This window comes from Ruditapes philippinarum, unplaced genomic scaffold (assembly GCF_026571515.1).
Source record: "Ruditapes philippinarum isolate M1 unplaced genomic scaffold, ASM2657151v2 ctg248_1_1_1_1, whole genome shotgun sequence".
NCBI lineage: Eukaryota > Metazoa > Mollusca > Bivalvia > Venerida > Veneridae > Ruditapes > Ruditapes philippinarum.
This window is the reverse complement of record NW_026860683.1, coordinates 132,206-157,524: the sequence shown is the minus strand read 5'-3', so window position 1 is coordinate 157,524 and position 25,319 is coordinate 132,206. Positions and strand designations below refer to the sequence as shown.

General features: G+C 33.1%; 1 protein-coding gene across 1 annotated transcript; it reads right to left on the bottom strand.

Moving 5' to 3' along the window:
* Window positions 1-434: 434 nt before the first annotated feature.
* LOC132713035 (centromere protein C-like) lies at window positions 435-25,289 on the bottom strand. Its single transcript, XM_060695474.1, has 19 exons — window positions 25,185-25,289; window positions 23,098-23,153; window positions 17,748-17,836; window positions 15,901-16,097; window positions 15,598-15,653; window positions 14,734-14,822; window positions 12,893-12,966; window positions 12,366-12,423; window positions 10,615-11,950; window positions 10,188-10,244; window positions 8,355-9,706; window positions 7,945-8,028; window positions 7,516-7,773; window positions 7,142-7,252; window positions 6,795-6,887; window positions 5,194-5,340; window positions 4,710-4,885; window positions 1,958-2,048; window positions 435-1,567 (listed from the first exon to the last, which is right to left on the bottom strand). Exons 2-19 carry the CDS (start codon window positions 23,151-23,153, stop codon window positions 1,401-1,403), a joined length of 4,491 nt encoding a protein of 1,496 aa, XP_060551457.1. The 5' UTR covers window positions 25,185-25,289; the 3' UTR covers window positions 435-1,400.
* Window positions 25,290-25,319: the final 30 nt, after the last annotated feature.

Below are 25,319 nucleotides of genomic sequence, written 5' to 3'. Positions count from 1 at the left end.
AACCAAGGTGTGACGCCAACGCCGACGCCGGGGCGAGTAGGATAGCTCCCCTTTTCATAGAAAAGTCGAGCTAAAAATGGATTATTGTATTGTCTGTTGTTACAAATGTAACCTTGACGAAATAAAAGAATATTGTATTGTACTGGAAACCAATTGTCTACAGATGGATACCATAAAAATTTGGGCATATAAATTTTTTTTCAATATCGAAAAAGGGTCTAACGTATAAAAGTTTCAAATAAGGAATCTAAAATTGGTCATTTTATTAATGTTCTTAAGGATTTTGTATATTACTGGTTAAGAGATTAAGATTATTTTTCTTTTATCATTTTCTTAAACTGGGTTTAATTTATTCACATTTAACTATTCTTAAAGCATGCCATTAACACTTGATCGTACAGGACTGTAATCAAAATAAAACGAAAACCCATATGCAGTTTATTGTATTTATATTTGACATTTCAAGTTCAAGTTCATTTCAATATAAATATTCAAATAATCCACTAAAACGCGCATTAATTTCAATTTTAATGCTTGCTCTAAATTCAACATAAGAAGTGTTGTACAAAGTTCACTAAATAGACTAGTAAAAACATCATATTTCATAACCAAAGAAAACTAGAAATGTGTCCATAGGACACAGATGCCCCCACACACCACTGATCTGTCAATCTAATGACTCTAGGTCAAATATTTTTTTGACTACATGTGCCACAAGTTGAAAACTAAAAATCAACAAAGGGCCATAATTCTGTTAAATTTGGTCGCAGCAAAATTTCCTTCCTTTACTACCATCTACACATTCAGGTTGTTAATCCCTGGAAGTTTAAGCAAAATCTGCCATCCGGTTTAAGAGGAGTTGCATTCACAAGATTTCGGGACGGATGGACGGACAAGTGCAACGCTATATGCTCCCACATTGTGGGGGCATAAATATATATCATACAAAAATATATAATTAACTTGCTGTGGTATAACATATTGGTCTGGCTTCATATATCTCATTAACATCACCACTACTGTAAATCTGATAAATTCTGACACTAAAATCTGTCATAACAAAGTATGTACAGTCCAATATTTCTGTTTACCATGTAAAGTGTAAGACATTTAATAGGAGAAAGGCATTCAAAATATATACATGTATGAGCAAAGAATATATATTATATTTTTGTCGGTAAGAATATAAACATATACATTACAAAAGACAGGAAAATATGTGTACAGTCACAGAGCTAAATTTACTTTATAAAGTCAATTCCACACAAATTCATGGCTTTTGGCGTTACTTTTCCACCAGGAACCAGAAATATTTCTGAACCACAACTTGTGATAAGCAATACTGCTCCAGTAACTTTATGATCATGTGCCTTCTTGCTGGGTTATATGGTTTATCTAATTCAGCATATATCAGGCCCATTACTCACTCTTTTAGATTTTCCATTGCTAATATTGACATCACAAGCATCTGAATTGTCCCCTGAATCAGAATTCTCCCACTGTTTATGTATTGTGTAGAAAAACTTGGCAGTATCATTGCGTAGATTTGATATACTGTATGTGTTACCTGAAAATATCATATATACAACATTCAAATACTGAACACATCTATTGATACAAGTTTATTTGCAAATTCAAGACCAATGACTGGTTAAGATTTTAGTATTAATTTGCTTTGTTGGATTTTATGTCAAGGTGATACTACATCTTTTCCGAATGACATAGGGTGCTCCTTTGTGCATTATTTAGCAGATATTTTGACTAGAACCATTGACCTTCTGTATGCTAGCTGAAAATAGCTTTCTTACATGTCAAGGATGCAAAAGTCTCCAACTTGATTCAAAGCCATAGTGGTGTAAGGCAAGTGATTTTGAGTCAACGACCTTATCCACTCAGCCTTTTAGGCTCTAATGTAAAGAAATAAAAGTAAAGCAAATGTATCAAACATAACACTGACCTATAGGAACCATGAATGTATCTCCTGACTCTAATAATGTTGTTGTGTTATGAATTTTAACCAGAACTTTACCATGATCAATGAAGAAGACCTGAAATAACAAGCATAAAATAAAGGATAAACAGTTGTAAATACTAGTATAAGGCAAAGAAAACAAACAAAATCAAATATTTACAAACTATATTTCTTATATTAACTGTTTAATCACATGCTGGGGATCAGGTAATATTACAATAAACCAAAGGTAACACAAGAAAGACAACCAATTTATAACATTTATACTAAAGTTAACCTACAACTTACTTTAATCATGCTATCATTGTCTAGCTTTTGACAGCTTTACAACACAGATCTGAACATGAAAATATCCTTTAACTCTTAAAAGATTTCACCAACATATCTGTAAACTACTAGTACATTAATTAACTACAACATGTACATGAATTCAAACCCATTCTGCCCAGTCTGTTTTTGATACAAAGCATGATAATAATCTAACCATTTACACCGAAATAATGATTGAATAATAAACTAGAACTATCGCTGAATGCGATTCATACCCCCACAAATGTCCTTGACAGAAGACCACTTGGAAAGGTGGTTAAGGGAATAACATATGTGGCACAAATACATAAAAAGAAATTATCTCTGGTGAAAAAAAGACTAATTGTACAGGTAATAGTATAAATATATATTATCAAATCATGTTCGAAACAGTTACAAATAATAGTTCCCAATGTATTAAACATTTTATTTATAAGTCAATTTTTGACCTTCAAGTGTGGCCTTGACCTTAATCTGGCACAAGGGTAAGATGGGTTTTGCACATCACCCAGTTTGGTTGAACATTTGAGTAAAGTTTGAAGAAAATCCTTCCAATAGTATAGAATTTATAGAGTAGACACAATATATTGTCTAGTATTGGTTGTATGTAAATTTGAAGACTTAAAAAGGGGCATAACTTTGTCAAAATGCAATACAGAGTAATGAAACTTGACCTGCATATCTTATTTGCCACACCTCATATATCTTTAAAGTTTCAAGCAAATGCCTCCGCTAGTTTCAGAACTATTCAAGAACATGTTAAAATTTAAGAACATTTTTTAAGTCAATTTTTGACTTTCAAGTGTGACCTTGACCTTTAGCCGGCACAAAGGTGACATGGATTCTGCACATAACCTTGTTGAGGTGAAAATTTGATTAAAGTTTGAAGAAAATTCTTCCATTAGTATAGGATTTATAGAGCGGACACAACATATTATCTAATATTTGATTGTATGTAAATTTGAAGACTTAAAAAGGGGCATAACTTTGGTAAAATGCAATACAGAGTTATGAAACTTGAACGAACAGCATATCGGAATTGTGACCCTTCAAAAATATTTTAAGTTTCAAGCAAATACCTTTTCTAGATTTAGAAATATTCAAATAAACGTAAAATTTAAGAATATTTTGTAAGTCAATTTTTGACCTTAAAGTGTGACCTTGACCTTAAGCAAGCAAAAGAGTGACATAAGTTCTGCACATCCCCTGGTTGAGATGAACATTTGAGCCAAGATTGAAGAAAATCTTTCAATTAGTGTAGGACTTACAGAGCGGACATGACATACTGTGTAATATTAGATTGTTTGATATTTGACCTTCAATTGTGACCTTGACTTTGAGCTGACACATGGGCAACATGGATTCTGCACATCCCCTTGTTGAGGTGAATATTTGAGCCAAATTTGAAGAAAATCTTTCAATTAGTGTAGGACTTACAGAGCAGACACAACATACTGTGTAATATTTGATTGTTTGATATTTGACCTTCAATTGTGACCTTGACCTTGAGCTGGCACATGGGCAACATGGGTTCTGCACATCCTCTTGTTAAGGTGAACATTTGAGCCAAGTTTGAAGAAAATCTTTCAAGTAGTGTAGGACTTACAGAGCGGACATGACATACTGTGTAATATTTTATTGTTTGATATTTGACCTTCAATTGTGACCTTGACCTTGAGCTGACACATGGGCGACATGGGTTCTGCACATCCCCTGGTTGAGGTGAACATTTGAGCCAAGTTTGAAGAAAATCTTTCAAGTAGTGTAGGACTTACAGAGCGGACATGACATACTGTGTAATATTAGATTGTTTGATATTTGACCTTCAATTGTGACCTTGACCTTGAACTGACACATGGGCAACATGGATTCTGCACATCCCCTTGTTGAGGTGAACATTTGAGCCAAATTTGAAGAAAATCTTTCAATCAGTGTAGGACTTACAGAGCGGACACGACATACTGTGTAATATTTAATTGTTTGATATTTGACCTTCAATTGTGACCTTGACCTTCAGCTGACACATAGGCGACATGGGTTCTGCACATTCCCTGGTTGAGGTGAACATTTGAGCCAAGTTTGAAGAAAATCTTTCAACTAGTGTAAGACTTACAGAGCGGACACGACATACTGTGTAATATTTGATAGTGTTTGATATTTGACCTTCAATTGTGACCTTGACCTTGAACTGACACATGGGCAATATGGGTTCTGCACATCCCCTTGTTGAGATGAACATTTGAGCCAAGTTTGAAGAAAATCCTTCAATTGGTATAGGAGTTATAGAGCGGACACGAAAATGGAGACGGACGGACCGACGGACTGACCGACCGACCGACGCGACAAAGCGAATCCATTATAGCCCCCCCACATTTTGTGGTGGGGGTATAATAACCATTAAATAATACATAATTAACAACAAACTTACAATATAATCAGCTGTTACTAATTGTTCCGGTTTTTCAGCATTTGGTTTGATAGACAAACTGCCTGCTGACATACATGGATGACTCAGATGTTTAGTGATGAGGTAAGGATCTTCTTTCTTTGGTGTTTTATGGCTGGGACCAACAGCTTTAAATGCTTCATGTTTCCCTATACACGCTAGAAAATAAAACATAAACTTAATAATCCTGAACATCACTTGTTTTACAGGCTCAACTTTTCATTTTTTTCTTTCTTCATACGAAACATATATTTTCTTTGTTTTAAACTTGGCTGTATAAGTGTACATCAGATATTGTTTTGAAACATAAAAATCTATTCCTTTTTTGTATAACATATATCAATTTACTCTTTGTGATCTTTATCTATTTAATAAATAAATCCTTCTGTTTCCAAACTTTTCTCAAACCTAGACATTGAGCTATATAAAATTATGACAATACTTTAATCTAAATTAAATTTTTTACCTATGCCATCTTCTGACTCTAGGTTTTGGTTGTAGATAGTAATCTCAGGGTCAGATTTGTCTGCTAGATCTATATCAGGAGGAATTTCTCTGTGTATAGACAGTTTCCTGTATGGCTTGTCCTTTCCCTGTTGAGAAGCTTTCCTTACTGTAAAATTTTAACATGAAATAGTAACAAAAGTTTCTAAATGTTTTCCTCCCTTTGTATTTCTTATCATGTATGAAAATGGGGTTTAAAATAATGCCTTATAACACTGGTTATATGTGTAGCTGCAAAACATTTAAGACCTATGGGGCGTCCATGGCCTAGTGATTAAGGTCGTTGACTTCAAACCACTTGCCCCTCACCGCTGTGGGTTCGAATCCCGACAGGGACTTTGGATTCTTTCATGTGAGGAAGCTATCCAGCTAGCTTACAGAACGTCGGTGGTTCTACTCAGGTGCCCGTTCGTGCCTGAAATAATGCACGGAAGGGCACCTGAGGTCTTCCTCCACCAGTAAAGCTGGAACGTCGCGATATGACCTTAACTGTGTCCATGTGACGTAAAACCCAAAACAAACAAACAAACAAAATTTCAGACATATGAACTTTTTTGATATACATGTATCAAGCTTCAATAAAACAGTGCCTTAAAATATTATGTATATTTTGTTGTGACGTAATGAAAAGACTTTAAAGTTTGTAAATGGAGGAGAAATGGGTTGCTTATACTTAATTCAGACCAAAGTTTATATCTGAGAAGTATAACAGAACTTTCAAAACTACTATGGCCTACAAATGTGCGAGGCAAGTGATTTAAAGTAAACAGTATTTACAACTTGGCCAAATAACTACATATACATTGAAAAAGAACAGATAATTATAAACATGTTGTGTACAACCTTCCCTTAGATAAATGTTGGATTATAGACTTACTGTGGAATTAAGAATATTTAGATTTTTCCCAGATAATAACGTAGGTACAAAGAAACCTTTACAGCAACAGCTTCGAAAATAAACGAAACAAGTTAACTAATCTATTGTGACACGTAGTGCACTGTGAAGCTATAACAGTAAAAGTTTGTTTGTTAGCTGGCAAAAACCCACTTTGCCAAACACCAGATAACATATATAATCTTTCTTGCATATCAGACAGGATTATCTACCGTTTACACCGTTGCTAGGAAACTCTATATTACACCTCCCATGTAAGAAAAGTCGCGTGTTTTAAATGAAGTCATTGACGCGAGTCTTTTATGAATGAATTGCGTTCTTGGGATGACGTCACTTAACCGTTATGAATGAAGTTGTAAGTTCATACGCTACTATAAGAAAAAAGTGCATTATGAGAATATGGGTTTTTGTAATTTTTATATTCTGAAAATTATTGATAATGTAATATGCAAGAAAAAGAATCAAACACCATCTGTCAGTGCAGACGGGAATATCTTGCTCTCGGGTAACTGTTCAGCGGAAACTCTGCAGAGCCTCGTTACCGCCATAAACAGTTACCCTCGAGCTAGATATTCCGGTCTGTACCGAGAGCCGGTGTAAGATTCTTATAATTTCATACCAACTTAAAATGTAAATATCAAAATAGAATAATGTAAACTTTAACATACTCTGATATTTTAGTTTTTTGCTCTTGCTCTTCTTTTCTTCCAGTTTTTTATATTTAATTTCCAAAGAGGGCTTCACCCCAATAATAGCTGGACCTGAATAGAGAATCACATAAATATGGAATCATACATATGCTTCACAAATGAGTAAAATGAGTTTGCAAGAACAAATAAACATAATTCAATATTATCTACACTTTATAAACTTCACCTAAGAATATATGATAATAAATAGCATAAACCCAATGGAAAGTGCTAGACACATCTTTAACAACAATTTTCTGAGTTTTAAGAAAAAAGAAACCTCTTGAAATAGCAATAAAAAAATATATATTAAAACACAAAATTACCAGATCTTCTCCTATAGTCAAAAACAACTCGTTCGTTTTTATACCATTCGATGGGCTTCAATCTGGTTCTCTGAGATCTTCTGAGCCCTTCATCAGATGGTGATGGTATAACTGAAATTATGTGACCCATTATTTAGTTTAATTTTTAAGTATGAACAAGCTATTTCTGCTATATGTTTTTGTATATGTTACTATTGTTATTTATATATACATGTACATAAATTTTATGTTAATATCTTGCTTATTTGTAGATATGTTGTCCTAAAGGGTTAATAAGAAAGGATAGTAAGTTATCAAAGTCAGATTAAATCATTACACAAACTTAAAAGAGATAAAGAGTTAATCTATTAGTATGAGCTGAAGTATATACTTACTTAGTCTATCCTCAATAACACTTTCAACATCTACACAAGGTGTTGCAGAATTTGTAGTCTCACAGATATGAACAGGAGTGGAGTCGAAGTTTGGCAGAGGTGTAGAGTTTAATGAAGGTGTTCCAGTATTCAGACTGTGTTCTATGTTCTCTTCAGGACAAATGGTCACTCTACGTCCTTTACTCTTTCTAGTTGCACCAGGGCGAGATATACATGGTGTTAGCCCCCCTGTGCGCTCCATCTCAACATTTATCTTCCCTGTAATATACATTTCTATATTATAAGTATAAACAGCATCGCCAACATTATGGTTGATAGTTATTTGTTCTTAATATTTTGGAAAAAACGAACAGTTTGAAAGTAAAAATCTTCAATAAAGCTTATGCATTAACACTTTCATCATTTGTAAATTACTACATGTGTACATACCAATATAACCTGATCTGACATCTTCCAATAATTCTGATCTGCGAGAGACTCTAAATGACACACCACTCCCAAAGTTAGTAGGCACTGTGAAAAAAAGCAAATATATTATAATGATTTTAATAGGCATCTTCTTTTAGTAATTAGAAGAAAAATATATTAATCAGCTAGTGTAATAAGAATAACATTAACATGAAAGGTACTTCCCGATATCACTTTGACACAACTAAAGTAACATTTCAAACCTAAAGCTAAAGGCACATGCAAGACTTATACATAGACTTATTGTCTACGATATGATCAGTAATTACAATTAAATTACGCGCTCCAGAAGTAGAAAAATATTATTTTCTCCTCAAGTGACTCTTATCAATCAACCTTTAAGTTGGTCATAAGAAAAATGAATATCTTACTTGAAAGCCTTGTGTCAACTGTTGGTGTTATATTCTTAGAATAATCAACCATGTCATCATTCCTATCATTAGATATAGTAATATCATCTGAAACATTTTTCTTTGATTTGCTTCTAGATTTCTTATCAGATTTAGTCTTCTTAGTTTTTGTTTTCTTCACTTGTGTTTCCACATCATCTTCAGAGGATGACTTTCTCTTTGATCCTTTTTTATTTTCTTGTTCATAGTTTCTATGTTCTATTTTTGAACCTTTTCTTTGGTTCTTGGGAGAGTTCTGAATTTTCTGAGCAGGTGATATTTCATCACTATTATCAATATTGGGATAGTCATTGTCATTAGTATCATTTATATCTACATCATTAGTATCTATGCTTGCAGATCTCTTAGACTTGGCGTTCTTTGAATATTTTTGTTTCTTTACTTCTGAGTTTTTACTATCAACTTGTGATTGTTTCTTCTTTGTGGATTTTCTTTTACGTGATTGTATCACTAAATCATAATCACTGTTTGTTTCAGTTTCAATTAAAGTTGAAGTTTTAGAATCAATTTGATCTGTTTTTTCATTAGAATTTATTTGTGACTTCCCCTTTTTTGTTTTACGACTTTTTGTCACTGAGTTTTTCTCAAAAGCTGATTTGTTTGTTTCATTTAAAACTTCTTTTCTCCCTTTCTTCAATTTATCATCATTGTTCTGAGTCTCATTTCTAATGTCCTGTATTACTTCATCATCATTAACACTATGCATATCATTATCACTGTGAGGGTCAGTAACAACATTGTCATCAATATTTAAATTTTCTATTAAATCATCACCTATTGTTTTATCATTCTGCCCTATTGAGTCACCTTTATTATTTAACTCATGTGCAGTTTTCCGCCTGACTTTATTGTCACCTTTTGTTTTCTTCACTTTAATCTCACTTTTGGTACCCTTTTTTAATGGTTTTACTTGTATTTGGTTTCCACTGTCACTTTGACTTTCTGAATCAGATTTTTTAGTCTGTTTTCTGGATTTATTATTGGTAGAAAGTTTCCTTTCCACTCGAGATGTGTGTTTTGTTTTATTGTAATCTAGAATCACAATATCATCATCATCGTCATCAACATTCTCATTATTACCAAGTTCTGTTGTGTGAGCAAGGGTACTTCTAGATGTTAAACATACAAAGTCATTGTTTTCTTCACCTGCAACTTTAATTTCCCCCGACTTTTCTTTTTCAGCTTTCTTATTTTTTACTTTATTCAAATTTTCAGCAGTATCTGTCTGAACTGAAGTTTTGTTGTCAGTCGTTTTTGTTGCAGAGGTTTCGGAAACATCTGTATCAAAAAGTTCTGCATTTGCTTTTTCCATTCTGAAAACAAAACATTTTCATCTGAGAAGTGGTGCTCAAAATAGCTCTACCTTGCTCATGACATTTTCACTTTAGCAATTATTTCCTTACTTAGTACAAAGAAAGGGATATACATTTATAGTTATTGTTATGCTTTTTTGTTCTAAAATAACCATAGATAAACATAAATAATTCAGCTACATTTGCAAGGACTGAACAAAACAAAGTAATTGCACTCTAAATTTTATCTATGATGATGAAACACAGTACTTATAGTCGTGTTCTTGATTTTCTTAACTTTTAATGGTACAGTAAGATATTATCAATTTCAAATGAAATATTCAATATTACTGTTTGTTTATAGGCAACTGTTTGACTGTAAGATGCAACGTAATACTTAAATAGATTCTGAACATTTAATTCACTAAAACCCATCACTATGATTAATGAAATATTGTTTCATGGACGTACTACTAGTACAATACATGTATGTACAATGTACCTGCTTTTATTCCTCTTTATAGACTTTTCACTAGCCTCACTCGCAGAATATGACAACCTAGAAAAGAGACATTCTTGTGAAAATATTCAACCAATAAGACATTTCGATTAAATTTTATCATAGTTTTGAAATGATAAAAATCTAAAGTTATTGTAAAAGGTATCATTGAATTCTTGTTACCCTGATTCTGTTTTGCTTCACAACTTTACAGATACACATGACAACCAATAAAATGAAATAATCCTATTAACATGATTAATGACAGTTTTTTTCACATTTAAATTTTCTTTTTCTCTTCATTACATTGAGAGACAATAAGTGACATTGTACATACAAAACATTAATTTGACATTACAAAACTTAGAATTTCATTTTTAGTATGCACAGTAGGACTACATATTGAAATAAGTCTTTACACTTTATTTACCTTTTCCTAGTTCTATTAAAGCTGACAACAGATGTAGGAATATCTAGCTTAGTTATAGAACCACTTTTGTTTCCAGCAACATCTATGTTTGAGGGTGCTTGTGATGGTCTCAATTCCTCCTCTTCCTCATCATCATTGTCATCTTCATGTTCCTCATTATCAATACCCTTTTCAGACATGCATTTGCTTTCATTTGTCATATGTATTTGTGCACTATTTTCATCCAGTGATTTGTGATTCTTATTAATTCCTTTGTCTCCCCTGTTTATAGATTGCACTTTTTCTATGTGTTTTGACAGTTCTGTTGTAGTCTTTTCTACTTCAGCTGTGCTTTCTTCTTCAACCATCTCTTCATCTGATTCTTTATCAGAATGTTCAACGTTATCAGTTTCTTCTGGCAGGTCATTATCTGAATATTGATCATCAAGATTTTCTGTGTTATTGTCCTCTGCACTTTCAGATTCATCTAAATCTTCACCTTTAGTGTCAGATTCATCTTCATGCTCTTCACCAGCATCATCTTCATCATTGTCCATTTCACTTTCAGAATCACGATCTTCATCACTATTATAAGAGTCCTCTGTATTTTCAGATGATTTTGATTCACGTTTAAGAGTAGATTCACTGGACTGAACACTAATTTTAGGCATCTCTTGAGAAATGTTGTTATGACTGACATTTGACTGATGTTTTTTGTCTGTCTTTGATTGACTTTTGTGTATTGAATTATTTATAGCTACACTCATTTTACCATTCCTTTGAGAAGTTTTACCATTCCTTTGAGAAGTATTATTGTAACTGTCACTTTTTGCAATATCTTTCTCTAATTTTAATTCATTAACTTCAACGTTCATTTTATGCTCCCCTTGGGAAATTTTATCATCACTGTCATTCATTAAAGTTTGTCTTGATGAATCATTTTTATCCAATTTACTATCTTGTGATTTAGTATAACTAATATTACTACTGGAATATCCTTCACTAACAACTTTACTGTATGATCGACTACTTCTGGATGAAACTGGTGTATCAATATGGCTATGTGGAAATGTTTGGTTTCTAGATATTTGTTTTGTATTGTTTGCTTCATTTTCTGTCTTTGCTGCTTCTTTCTCAAGCTCATATGTTAAATCATCACATTCAGACAATGATCTAGATGAATGTGTTAGGTTTGAACTTTGATCTGTTTTAGGGGTGAATGTCTTTTCGTCATCTGACGTGTACATGCCTTCATGATGAGAATGTCCTGTATTGTTGGTTCTATTGTTTTGTTCTTGTAATTCTGATTGAGTATGTCCATCATCTTCCTGACTAGACTCACTGCTTTGTAATTCATCTGAAAACATTGATTAGAACCAAAGATATATATTTTACAATAGATGAGAACCAAAGATATATATTTTACTATAGAGGCTTATACAGTGCAACTTCTGGAGAGAGGCCTTTAATAAATACTGTAACAACAGTATCGCTTATTCCAAAAGTTAATACTTACAATAAATCTAACCTCTCCATAGCAACAAGGCGTTAAAAGCATGGACCTTTGTGTATTATCAATTAAATAGTTTCTTCATTTCACACCTGTCACAAATTAATTAGACATTGTTCACCATCAGACTGATATATTATAACTTCTGACAGGTAGACTTCATTTAACAAACCACTGTTAATGACATGATTGCAAAACTTATTCAACAAATAACTGAACATGTATTTCACAGGAAACAAAGTTACTAAGCAGACTTTTTTACCTGTTCCATGTGATTCTTGCGAGGTAAGTGACTGTGTTCCATCATCTTTATGATGACTCTAAAATGTAACAATTAGAATAAATTATTACCTCATGTTATAATGTAGGACATTTTAAATTCATTTGAATTTAAACCTAGTAATCACAGATATCAGTTGAAATATCAAAGCTTCTTTCCTGAAGTAACAATTTCTTCATACAAAAGGTTTTTAAATTATGAATTTCTATACCAGTTACATTGTATTGCATCATATTTATGTATGAATTTTGCTATGTACATGAACCTTTTAAGTGATAAAATTAAGTGAAACAACTTGATATTAAACTTTAATTCCATAATTGGGTTGACTGTGCAAACTTTTTTTCAAACTTAAACAAATTATGTTATGTATTGAAATGAATGTTCTCTTTGAGGTCAGAAATAGGAAAGGCACAAGTTTATATCACATGCAGAACACCCCAAGAAGTGATGAAGGAAAATGTAAACTGCAAATAATGATTATATAAGCATATGAAAAGATTAAGTACATTTATGATGGACCCTCTTCTAGGATACGGCTTCACAACAGAAACACTCAGTCTTGAAGAAACGCTGGACATATCTGAAAGTCAAACAATAAAATCATTTAGATTTTAAAAAAAAATACATCCTGCATTAGGTCATAATTATACCTTTTAACACAATGCTTTTTTTTTCCTTTTTAAATAACATTTTGAAAATGGTGATGCTATTAAGCAATCAAATACATTAAAAGGTCAAATATTAGCTGTAGTTACCTTTAAGTATGGCTTAAAATGTCACATAAGTAATTAAGTATATTCTAAAAGGCAATCTTTCTATTTTTAACAAAGCTTCTTTGTAAACAAGCAATTATCATAGTATTGCAAGCAATCCATAAGTCCCCTACCGGTTAGGACCCCATCAACATTCTGAAGGGCCATCGGCCATTCACTAATGTTTCAATTTTTCTCTATTTAAAGTAAATTTGTTGGAAAAGTTCTTTAAAAGTGATCACAGGAAACAGTTTTTATGAACAGACAGATAGACGGACTGATGGACACTCTAAAGTTAATATTTGAAACATCCCTGTTACCAAAATATAACATTTTTAAAAGCAAAATTCTTAAAGAGGAGATAACTCTTGAATTAAAGATGCAATTTTATAAAAAAATTCAGCTCTTTTTGACTAATCACAAATATTGTTATATTTGCCATGTTTTAAGCCTATTTGTTGCCAAAGCAACCAATATCAAAAATTTTCAGCTCTTTTTGACTAATCACAAATATTGTTATATTTGCCATGTTTAAGCCTATTTGTTGCCAAAGCAACCAATATTTTTCCAAAATAGGAAGAAAAGATAAGACATGCATAATCTCCAGACTGCCATCTACCCATATGTTAAGTTTCATGAAAATATTTCCAGTACTTTTTGAGTTATCACTGGATTCAGTTTATGTGTAAAATTAAGCAACCAATATCAAAAATTGTTTAGTTCTTTTTGACTAATCACAAATATTGTTATATTTGCCATGTTTTAAGCCTATTTGTTGCCAAAGCAACCAATATTTTCACAAAATAGGAAGAAAAGATAAGACATGCATAATCTCCAGACTGCCATCTACCCATATGTCAAGTTTCATGAAAATATTTCCAGTACTTTTTGAGTTATCACTGGATTCAGTTTATGTGTAAAATTTGCCATATTTTCAGTCTATGTGTTGCCACAGCAACCAGAATTTTCAACATAGGAAGAAAAGAAAAAGACGAGCATAATCTCCAGACTGCCGTCTACCCATATTAAAATTTTCATAAAAATATTTCTATTACTTTTTGCGTCAACACTGGATCCAGTTTATGTGTAAAATTTGCCATATTTTAAGTCTATTTGTTGCCATAGCAACCACAATTTTCAACATAGGAAGAAAAGAAAAAGACGTGCATAATCTCCAGACTGCCATCTACCCATATTTCAAGTTTCATAAAAATATTTCCAGTACTTTTGCGTTCTCACTGGATCCAGGTTATGTGTTAAATTTGCCTTATTTTCAGCCTATTTGTTGCCATAGCAACCAATATTTTCAACATAAGAAGAAAAGAAAATGATGTGCATTATCTCCATACTGCCATCTATCCATATATCAAGTTTCATAAAAATATTTTCAGTACTTTTCAAGTTATCGCCGGATCCAGTTTTATGGACGGATGGACTGACAGAGTAAACCTAAAGTCCCCTCCGGTAAACCGGTAGGGGACTAATAAAGGTCTTCCTCTAATAGTGTAAAGCTGGTAAGTCTTCATTTAAACATTACAATGTCAGTGTGACTTAAGACTTAAGTATTTTTATTAGTAATTAGAGTTAGAGTATACCTGATTCTGAGAAGTAATCATCAAAATTTTCAAATCCATTTTCGTCAATCCTGATTTGCTTGTTAGCAGTTATGTTTTTCCCTGTTCTCCTGTAAATGATCAACATATACTTGGAAACTTTTACACTTCACAAAAACAAAGTATATTATTATAATCTTTACTTTAATAGTCTGTTGTTTCCTTAAGCAAAGAGCATTACTTTCATTGCTAAGTACTGGTTGGTACCAGGAACAGATTTGAGTGTGTTTAATCTTATTTATTACATGCTTTTCGGTGGTTTATAGAAATATATCAGTGATATAAAACTGGTAATTTCACTGTTTGAAACAGTGAAATTACCACTTTGATAATTTCACTGTTTTGAATTTAAGCCCCTTACGTTGTTTCAGTGAAATAACAGCGTGCACAGTACTGGGTACCAACTTAATGACGTGACGTCGTAAATGACGTCACGTTGTATTATTATTTGGCCGCTTTTCATTCAGTATTAGCTTTAATGTCTTTTTAAAACGTTTCTTTGCATATAATAAAAAGAAAATTTGTTTAGTTTAGTGTAAGATCGAAATATATTTCACCTTGTGAACACCAAAAGTTCATATTTCACTTGTGGCTGCGCCACTCGTGAAATATACCTTTTGGTAAATCACTCGGATAAATATATTCAGATCTTACACTGAACTAAACAAATATCCTCTATAGCTTCCTAATTCCTACGCAATTATGCTAAAATAAAATTGAACTGAACTAATTTATTATCTAAATTTTGGACAAATCAAGTAGTTAAATAAAACAGAAAATTTCAATGCCTTTCCATGTACGATAAATCTTGATATTTTACAATTAGAATATTAGTTTACACAATACCTGCCAATGTTTCTATTCCTAAGCCAACCAAATTTAGACCTGTTTGATGCATCACCCTGTAACATACATTTTACAACATAAGTAAATTGACATATACCAACATTTTACAAAGTAACAGACTTAAAGTATAGAAATCATGATTATAAAATGAAGTTTGTTGTATCTTTCACTTCAAATATATATATAAATTCCACTCATGTTTCCTTATAGCTATAATGCTGTAACATATAATATCTAAAAAGTACTTATTAAACAATCATTTAAGAAAATTATTTAATAAGGTATGAGAGTGATTATTTTTACCTGGCTGAGTGTTTGACTTGACTGAAAGTTGTTACATGTAGTATTGGACACGACAGAATTTGGCATATTCTGTGACACAGCATTATGTTGTAAGGATTGGTTCTCTTTACACTCATCTTCAGAGTCCTGGGTACCAGCACTTTCAGATTCCTCTTTTATAGCTTGATGCCGTGTGAAATCCCTTGTCAATTCTGCATCTATTAGTGTATCACAAATTATTCTTTCAGTACAAGCAAAATGAGTCAACTTAATTTTAGCATATATCAGTTTGATAGTAAGATTATTATTGTGTAGCATTCCTGATCCAAGTTAATTTCCTAAATTTTAACAATCCCTATGTTTAAGTGAACACCATACCCCTAGGGCCTTGACCCTGATCTCTAAGTGAGTGGAGTTCATCAACTCTGAAGCCCGAAGGCTTTAGGTTGAAGGACTTCTGTATAAATTACTTATGGTCAAGGTTAAAGTTTTATTAAAGTTTTAAAACAAGCATCAAACAATACGCTCTTCCAATCTATTGACAGGGCTTCCATTAAGTTCCAAAATTTGGAAGTCAGAGACTAAAAATGTTTGACATTGGAAGTCCCATTATATAAGAAAAGAAGGAAAAGCCTTATATTTGGGAAATCACAAGCCAAAATCTGGAGTAAATGACTCCCCAAACTTCCACTTATGGAAGCCCTGCTATTGACTTGCTGCACATTGAAGATTCTACTTTTTACATGTTTGTGTGTGTGTGTGCATGCATGTGTTTTTAAAGCTTTTTGCAACAATCAATGTAATAATGCATTAAAACCTTACCATATCAATATTGGGGAAAATTAACATTTACTTTTTACAGATGACAATGCATCCCCCCCCCCTTCTTGACAAAAACACACACAAAACTAGAAATGTGTCCATAGGACACGGGTGCCCCCACCGCGCAACTGTTCTGTCAATCTTTTTACTAAGTCAAGGGAAATAACTCTACAAATATTTGATAAATCCACAAGCGAAACCCCAGGTGCAAATCTAAAATATGCTGAGCAACCTGCCCATAAGGTTTAATGACTATGTCAAATCCAAGTTGAAAATTGCAAAAATTTTCTGAGTGAAGGGCAATAACTCTAAAAATACAAATAAATCCAGACGAAAATACCTGGTGCACAACTGCACATGCTGATCAATATTTCTGTAAAGTTACATGACTCTAGGTCAAATACTTTTTGAGTTACGTGCGACACAAGTTGAAAATTGCAAAATTTTACTAAGTCAAGGGCAATAACTCTGAAAATACTAAAAATATCCACATGAAAATACCCAGGTGCACAACTACATATGCTGATCAACATTCCTGTAAAGTTTCATGACTCTAGGTAAAATTCTTTTCGAGTTACGTGCGACACAAGTTGAAAATTGCAAAATTTTACTAAGTCAAGGGCAATAACTCTGAAAATACTAAAAATATCCAGACGAAAATACCCAGGTGCACAACTACACATGCTGATCAACGTTCCTGTAAAGTTTCATGACTCTAGGTCAAATATTTTTTGAGTTACATGCGACACAAGGCTGAAAATTGCAAAATTTTACTAAGTCAAGGGCAATAACTCTGAAAATACTAAAAATATCCAGACGAAAATACCCAGGTGCACAACTACATATGCTGATCAACATTCCTGTAAAGTTTCATGACTCTAGGTCAAATACTTTTTGAGTTACATGCGACACAAAAGTGAACGGACGGACGGAAGGACGGACAAGGGTAAATCTAAATGCCCGCCACTAACGTGGGGGCACAAAAACTGCTTCATGCATGTAGTCTGTACATTTAGCTGTTATTATTTTTCCTACATTAAACTTACCAGATTCTGAGAAATAGTCATCAAAATTTTCAAAACCATCTTCATCAACTCTTATATTTTTTCCAGCCCTGACATCTTTACCTGTTCGCCTGAAGTTGTAGAAGATTTATATGAATTATATAAAGGGCTAGGTACGGTTTGGGTCGATTTTGGCCCATCGGCAAAAAATATTCAAAATTTGATATACCAAAATTTAACTATATTTATAACAAATGCAGCAAAATTGAGTCAGATATCTGTTTAGACAAAAAAGTTATAATAAATCAAAACAACCTATCAAGAAAACAAAATACCACAGTTTGACGTCATCAACGTCACGTATTATTTTGAGTGCATCGCTTCGAGTAATTAAAAATATAATGACGCGTATGTATTTTCCAATTTGTTTATCGTGTAATGCAAAGGACTTGATAATACATTAGATGTACATTTCCACCGTTCAATTGCGATAGCAGACATAAATAATTAGTCACTGTGAAGTAATATTAAAGCAGAGACATATAATATATACATTATATGTATTTTAACGTCTCTGATTAAAGCAGACGAAAAGGAAGGCATATACATTAGCTTTTATTTATATAATTTACTTACCCTATTTTAGAAGTGTATTCAGTTACTGCTGTTTTATAAAATACATAATTACTTTAACAAGTTCATAGCTAAATTATCGGCACTGAACCTTCTTCAGTTTAAAAGGGCTAAACACCGAAATCTATGTACGAAGAGGCACATATTCGTAACAGTACCGTTATGACAATATTTTTTATTCATTGGTCTGATGTTATAAACTATTTAGTCAAGTTCCGAACTTATATGTAGGCACGTGTTTGATTATCATCATAATCATCATCATCATCATTATTATTATTATTATTATATGATATTGATCTTTCACATAATCTTTAAGATGTATGCCTCGGTAACTCGACCTACCGGAATTGCCCGAATTACCGGAATCGGCGGGGACTTTACTGGAATCAACCTGTAATTTTGTTAAGTAAGAGGTATTTAAACTTTAATGAACTTTTAAGAATATTTTTGTTTTTTTATAAGATATAAACATTATCAATGATATGTCAAAAGATTTTTTGATTAAACAATAGATCTAAGATCGGAGAGTTACTGCCACATTGCCGGATTCGTCAAGGGCCTGTGATTTGGTTATTTATGCATTTTAATAATATTTGTTTTGCCTGTTTTTATAAAATTTAAACGTTATAATTGGTCCCCAAAGGAAATGTGAAAAAAATAGCTTTTAATTAACAGTGAAAAAATATTTAAAATCGGCGAAAACGGGTAAACTGCCGGAATCGGCGAATCATTACCGAAATCGGCCTTTAGTTTGCTTACTTATGAACTTTTAACCAATATTCTTGCATCTTTAATTAAATATAATGATATATAAAAAGAATTTTGTAAATAAAATCACTATTGATTAATAAAACAAGATATTTAATATCGGCAAGTTACTGCCATTCTGTCGGAGGGTTTACCGGAATCGGCCTATAATTTGGTCTCTTTTTTGCACTTTTTAACGTTTGTTTTGCTTTTTTTATTAAATATAAACATTATCTATCATATTCAAAATAAGAATTTTGCAATTCGCTTTTGATTAATAAAACAATCGAGTAACTGTCATACTGCCGAAATAATTAGCCTCCCTTGAATTCCTGCCAAAACGTCATTACAATAAAAAGGGAGACCACTTGGAAAACCACGTACATTGATTTATAAATGATTATGAACGCGGTATATAGATTTTGCCATGTCTGGGATGCAATACAGCTAAAATGAATTTTATACGAAATAAATAATTTTGAATCTTCCAAAACTTAGGTCTTGAATACTGGATATTTTCGTGTTTCATATGATATTTGTCGGCGATCACGGCAAGGAAAAGTCTTTTAATATTTTAAGACATAATTGAATTAATGAAATGAATGAATTATTAAATAAAAAATAATACAATGGAAAAAGAAGAGAAATAAACAAAATGTACACACACAAAAAGTCGGCATTTTTAAGTCGAAGTTTTTTTTGGGTTTTTTTGGTATCATTCAAAACAGATCATCATTATAATACGATGATGCAGAGGCTAAATTGTTTATATTCTGTTAAAAAAAACTAAAATACAAAAGAACATGTAACGAGATTTATTACAAGATTTTTTTCTTCTACGGATTTTTTTCTCCTGCAAGGTATATGTACGGATAATTTAAACTACCGCAGTCATTAAAACTAGTCATTTGTTTTCAGATAAAAATATTTTCAACTTGCTTAGAATACTGTTTAATTGAAGAAAATAGGAAAATGCGGTGATCAATCAACATTAACTTTGTTCAGGATAATTTACACTTTAGTCTAGTATTTATGTTTCCTGTTAATTGATAATACCACATATTTCATTGTCAGATTTTGAATATTCAGATTACATATCTAACAACACAAAACACAAAATAGGTTTGAATTCCTTTTCAATTTATGATGTAAAGAATACACATGAACACGTTTAAAAAGTGCATAAAAAATTCTAAGCTTTTTCAATGAAATACCATTAATGCAACAATACTGTAATATACTGCAATTATTTGCATAGCAGTACAAAAATACACCCGACGAGTTTCTTATTTTCAGTTTTGTTTCTAGTTTCAAGTTATGACTCATAAAATATAGGTACAGTTGCCGACAAAAAAGCTTTTCGAGTTATTTCAATAATATGCATTTTCGTTTTATTATATGTAATGTAATTCAATATATTACCGGTGAGCACAAAGTTGAAATTCCTAATCATTTACAATGTAAGTATGCAAAAACACACACACATACAAGACTGATTTCAGGGAAACTTTAAAAAGGGTTTCTAAAATTAATATAGCAGTATGTTGTAACGGTAAAGCATGCGCTATACTTTATCACTTTGTTTGGATTTTAACGGCACGTCAACACATAACTGGCCATATCGTGTCGAATGCTATAATAGACTTAAAAAGTTTTCACAGTGGTAGCGTAAAGCCTCGGTCTCACTTACTCCCGGCAGAGCCAAGGACCATCCCGGTAAGTTACCGGGATGATCCGGGATGAAATTATTGTTGCGGTCACACTTACCCCGGCAGCACTAAGGTAGTTCCCTACTAACCACCCAGGATGTGCTCCGGATCATCCAGGCAGAGCCCAGGTGAAGCTACGGTTCATGCCGGTGCTTCCCCGGTCGTTCCCGGATGACGCCGGAAGAGCCCCGGTTGACCCAGGCAGAGCCCCGGCAGAGCCCAGGACGATCCAGGCAGAGCCCCGGTAGAACCCCGGTGGATTTTAAACGCCCGAAAATCATTTTAAATGATAACATTGACACATAATTTTTATTTAATATGATATCTATTGTTTCAGAATAATAATTCATGATGATTTTCTGAAAAATCCTTATGCCATACTGGATAGAAGGGAACTGGGAAGGCTTTTAATACAAACAAGTGCAATCATCGTAAATTGTCGCTATTCTTTTGAAATGATCCGGGCTTTGCCGGGGCTCTACCGGGATCAACCGTAGCTCTACCTTTATCCTCCGGGGCTCTGCCTGTAGTTACCGGGGCTCTGCCGGCATAATTATACCGTGGCTCTACCGGCTATATCATACCCCGGATCATCCCCGGTTTGTGCCGGCAGAGCTACGGTGCTTTCCCGGTATAACCCCGGTCGTTCCCGGCAGAGCTAAGGATGAAGCCGCAAAGCTATACCTTCCCGGATCATCCCGGACCACCCCGGTGATATTAAATATTTTATTCCATCCGGGGTCGAATGCCGGATGTTCCCGGATCATCCCGGACGTTGCCGGCAGAGTTACGGATGTACTCCGGTTGTTCCCAGTCGTACCCGGATCACCCCGGACGTCTACCGGGGCTCTGCCGGGATGTAAGTGAGACTGTAGCTTAAGGTATTAAGCGTACCTGTATTTATACCTGATCACAAAAGAAAAAAATGTTAAAAGTGACTTATAAAAGTTGTGAAGCAAGAGAGACTCGTATGTTAAAAATAATGCACAAAATTTCGACACTTCCAAGATATTTGCAAGCATGCAAACATTTGAAGAACTTGTTTAATTACTTCAATACAACTGTATAAAATAAAATCCAATTAATGATCTACATTCAGAATGTTTTGTCACACAACCCTTCTAAATAAACTGATGCCGGAGCAGTGCTTGAGATCAGTTTGTGCGCTAAAAGTGTCAATCATCTTCAAGGGCGGTCATTCAAGGGTGGTTTTATCAAGACTTCAAAAGACTTTGCCGACTTGCGTAGTGCGTACGTGACAAACTGCTAGGTAAATGTAGGCGGAGTCATTTATGCAGACAGTTGTTCAGCAAAGCAGCAGTGTTACAAAATTTTAATTGACGAGAAAGGTCACACATATTTATCAATCAGTGGATTAGTGTCAACATTTTTTGTGTATTACTAAAATGTCTTGGGTAATTATATCTGATATTAACGTCTTAGGATAATTAACATGCAAATATTATTGCATTTTGGAATTGGAATTGCTCATGAAAGAGAAATACTTTAGTTTATTAAAATGTACGGTGATATTTATCTCTTCACTAATTTAAGAACTGGAGCCTCTCTTACTACCAATATATACTCGATTACGCCCCTTACCAATCCGTCGCCATTTGCCAGTATGTAAACAGTAGACTGACGGAGTGTAAACTTTGGGTAATTAACAGAAGTGCGCAAGCAGTAACCGCAAAATAGTAGGTGATAATTTAAAGCTAATATTTTATGGTAATATAAAATGTAAAAACCTAAGTGGTTAAAAAATGCGTTAACCTAATATTTGTAGAATAACACCAAAATTTACTCATTTTTACGAATTTTGCCCAAACTAGAGGATGATTGACGTCATCCGTGACGTCATCAACGTTGCCGCGATACTAAGGAACGTCAGTTTTTACTTGCTTATATGTTGCTTTGTCAATTGACATTAAATGATTCATTTATATTAAATATTTAATTTCCTCAAAATTTTGGGCCAAAATCGACCCAAAACGTACCTAGCCCTTAGTAGGTTACTATGTAACATGAAAATATGAACAGTATTTTTTAAAGTTTTCTTTGCTTAAAACAAAGATGAAAAATACAGAACAAAATTTCAGTCAGATGTATAAACAACCAATGTATGCAATATACCTCTGTGGAAATAAAAACAAACTGGAAAAAAATGAAATTTTCAATTATTTAATATTAGAATTTATTTGGGAAATAAACAATGTATTGTATATAAATGTCAATTTATCCATTTATATCACAACTGATATTTTAATATTTTGAATACTTGTATTTCATACAAAACCTACCTTCCAATTTTCTTGTTTAGAGGGTTGACCCATCTTCTGCCAGTGTAGACAGCCATCTAAAAACAAAATAATGTTCCTATGTTAGATATTTCATTATAAACAGGGCTGCCAACAGCAAATTGCAAAATCAGCGGAAAATACGCCGGGGGTCAAGGGGGCTGCGCAGAATCCTGGATTCTGATGATTTGGTATGCCCTAAAATCAATTTCCTGGACTCTAAATTTGACAAATATCCGACATTTTGACAACATTTTAGAGCGACAATGTAAACTGTAATTTGATTGGTTATTCTAAAATAGAATACCGGAAAAGACTCGATATGACCAATGAGAAAAGCGCTTACAGACGTACCATAGGCGGCTAGCGTAACGATAAAAGTCGAAGCGTGCCGGTTTTTGGGTACTGTATAAAATATGACGAATGAATTTATTGTCTTTGTCGAATTTACATCGATCTCAAAAATGACCCAGGAGCTCACGAAATCCGCGGATTTCCGCGGAAAATCGTCAGCCCTGTATAAAGAATAAGGTCAGTTAGACATGTATATGTAAAAAAGAGTCAATAACTGCATGTAACATGTTATTACTTGAATCTTGCATCTTTATACTTCACTTTAAATCTTAGGACACTTTTTTCAAGTTTGGTTTTCATGGTATATTTTGTTCATATATTTATATACATCAATGTTTTGTAAAGCACATAGCAAACTTTTGCATTTTGTTTTAAGTCACTGTTGTGTTTGTCTATTGGTAAATGTATATATTTAGATTTTTGTCTTGTCCTATGTATGTAATTGTCTTTGTTATTTTGATAATGCATGTTTTATTAAAAAATAAAATATTTGTAAATGTTTGTTGAATGTTCTTTATCTTAAGTTATATATACATAAAACTACATGTTTATTAACATGCAATGTATTTTGTAATATAACAAGGATGGCTTGTAATAAGTTTTTATTACCCAAATCATTGAAACTTTTTCATTACCAAAATGAAATAATAATTTAAGAAAACATCTTTCCACATTTGTGAATAAATATATATATTAATTATGTGGTTCCAACAATAGACTAGAGATATAACAAATCAATATATTTATTAATAAATTGAAAAGTGGTCAAAGTTGACCTGTGCCATGGAGCTAAATATAAATGGAGAAGTAACAAAGACATCACACAGTTAAATTCAGTATTTGGGGGGGGGGGGGAATTGTGTTTACCTAAGTTATCATATGTCACAGGATTTTCCGAGATTTGATGCCTACTGGGTAAAAGTAGCCAACATACTGCCATATTGAATTCACGGCGGTACATCAACAAAAAAGACAAAGCATTTTCTACTTATATAAGAAGCAATAGTTATTTATTCTTAAACATACAATAGTCACACTTTTCCATACAAATATTTCTCCTATGAAAATCCATGTCGACAATGTAAACAATAATTCATAGATATCGCCGAGGTTTAACGAGAGCGCGAAAATCGGAGACTAGCGGTTAAACCTGAAAGTCTCCACAGCATGCAATGAATTGTGGGTCTGAATCTGACTACCATCAATTTTTGTAGCTTCCTATCTGTTATCTATATTATATATACATGTAGATCTGTGCCGAGTTGGAATAGGGGCGAGCTTACTCTGGAGCATCCTACTCCCCCCCCCGCGAATACGTTTAAGGGCTGAGCTGTCCCTAAATCGGTACTGCTAGCCTCAAGAGTGCGTATAGGCTAGTCGTACGTGACTCACTTATGGTCAAAACATTTAGCTTGCAATAAATTGAATAATGGCCTGTATGCACTGCCTTAAGGAAAACACATTTTTTAAAAATTATATTTTCAAGAAGCTGTTTTATACATATCGATTGCGACCAAAATTGCCGAGCAAAGTTGACATCTTTTCAAATTATAGAGATCTATTCTACCAAACAATTGAATTTGAAAAGAAAATGTAAGAATTTTTGTGTGCATTTTTTCTGATTACGACTGGTTGTGTTCGTATATTTGTTGCTTCAATGAAAAATTTATTCCAGATTTTAGTTAAATGTGTACATCTGATTTGATTTAAACCATTTGATATCTCTTTAAACCTACTTTTTCATCATAAAATCGATTTTTTTCTCAAAATTTTGACATCTGCGCCATTGCGTTTGAAATTCAATTTACCGCGTCAATGTTATGACGATTCTGATTGGTTCGATTGATTCGTTTAGCCAATCACAAGCAGCG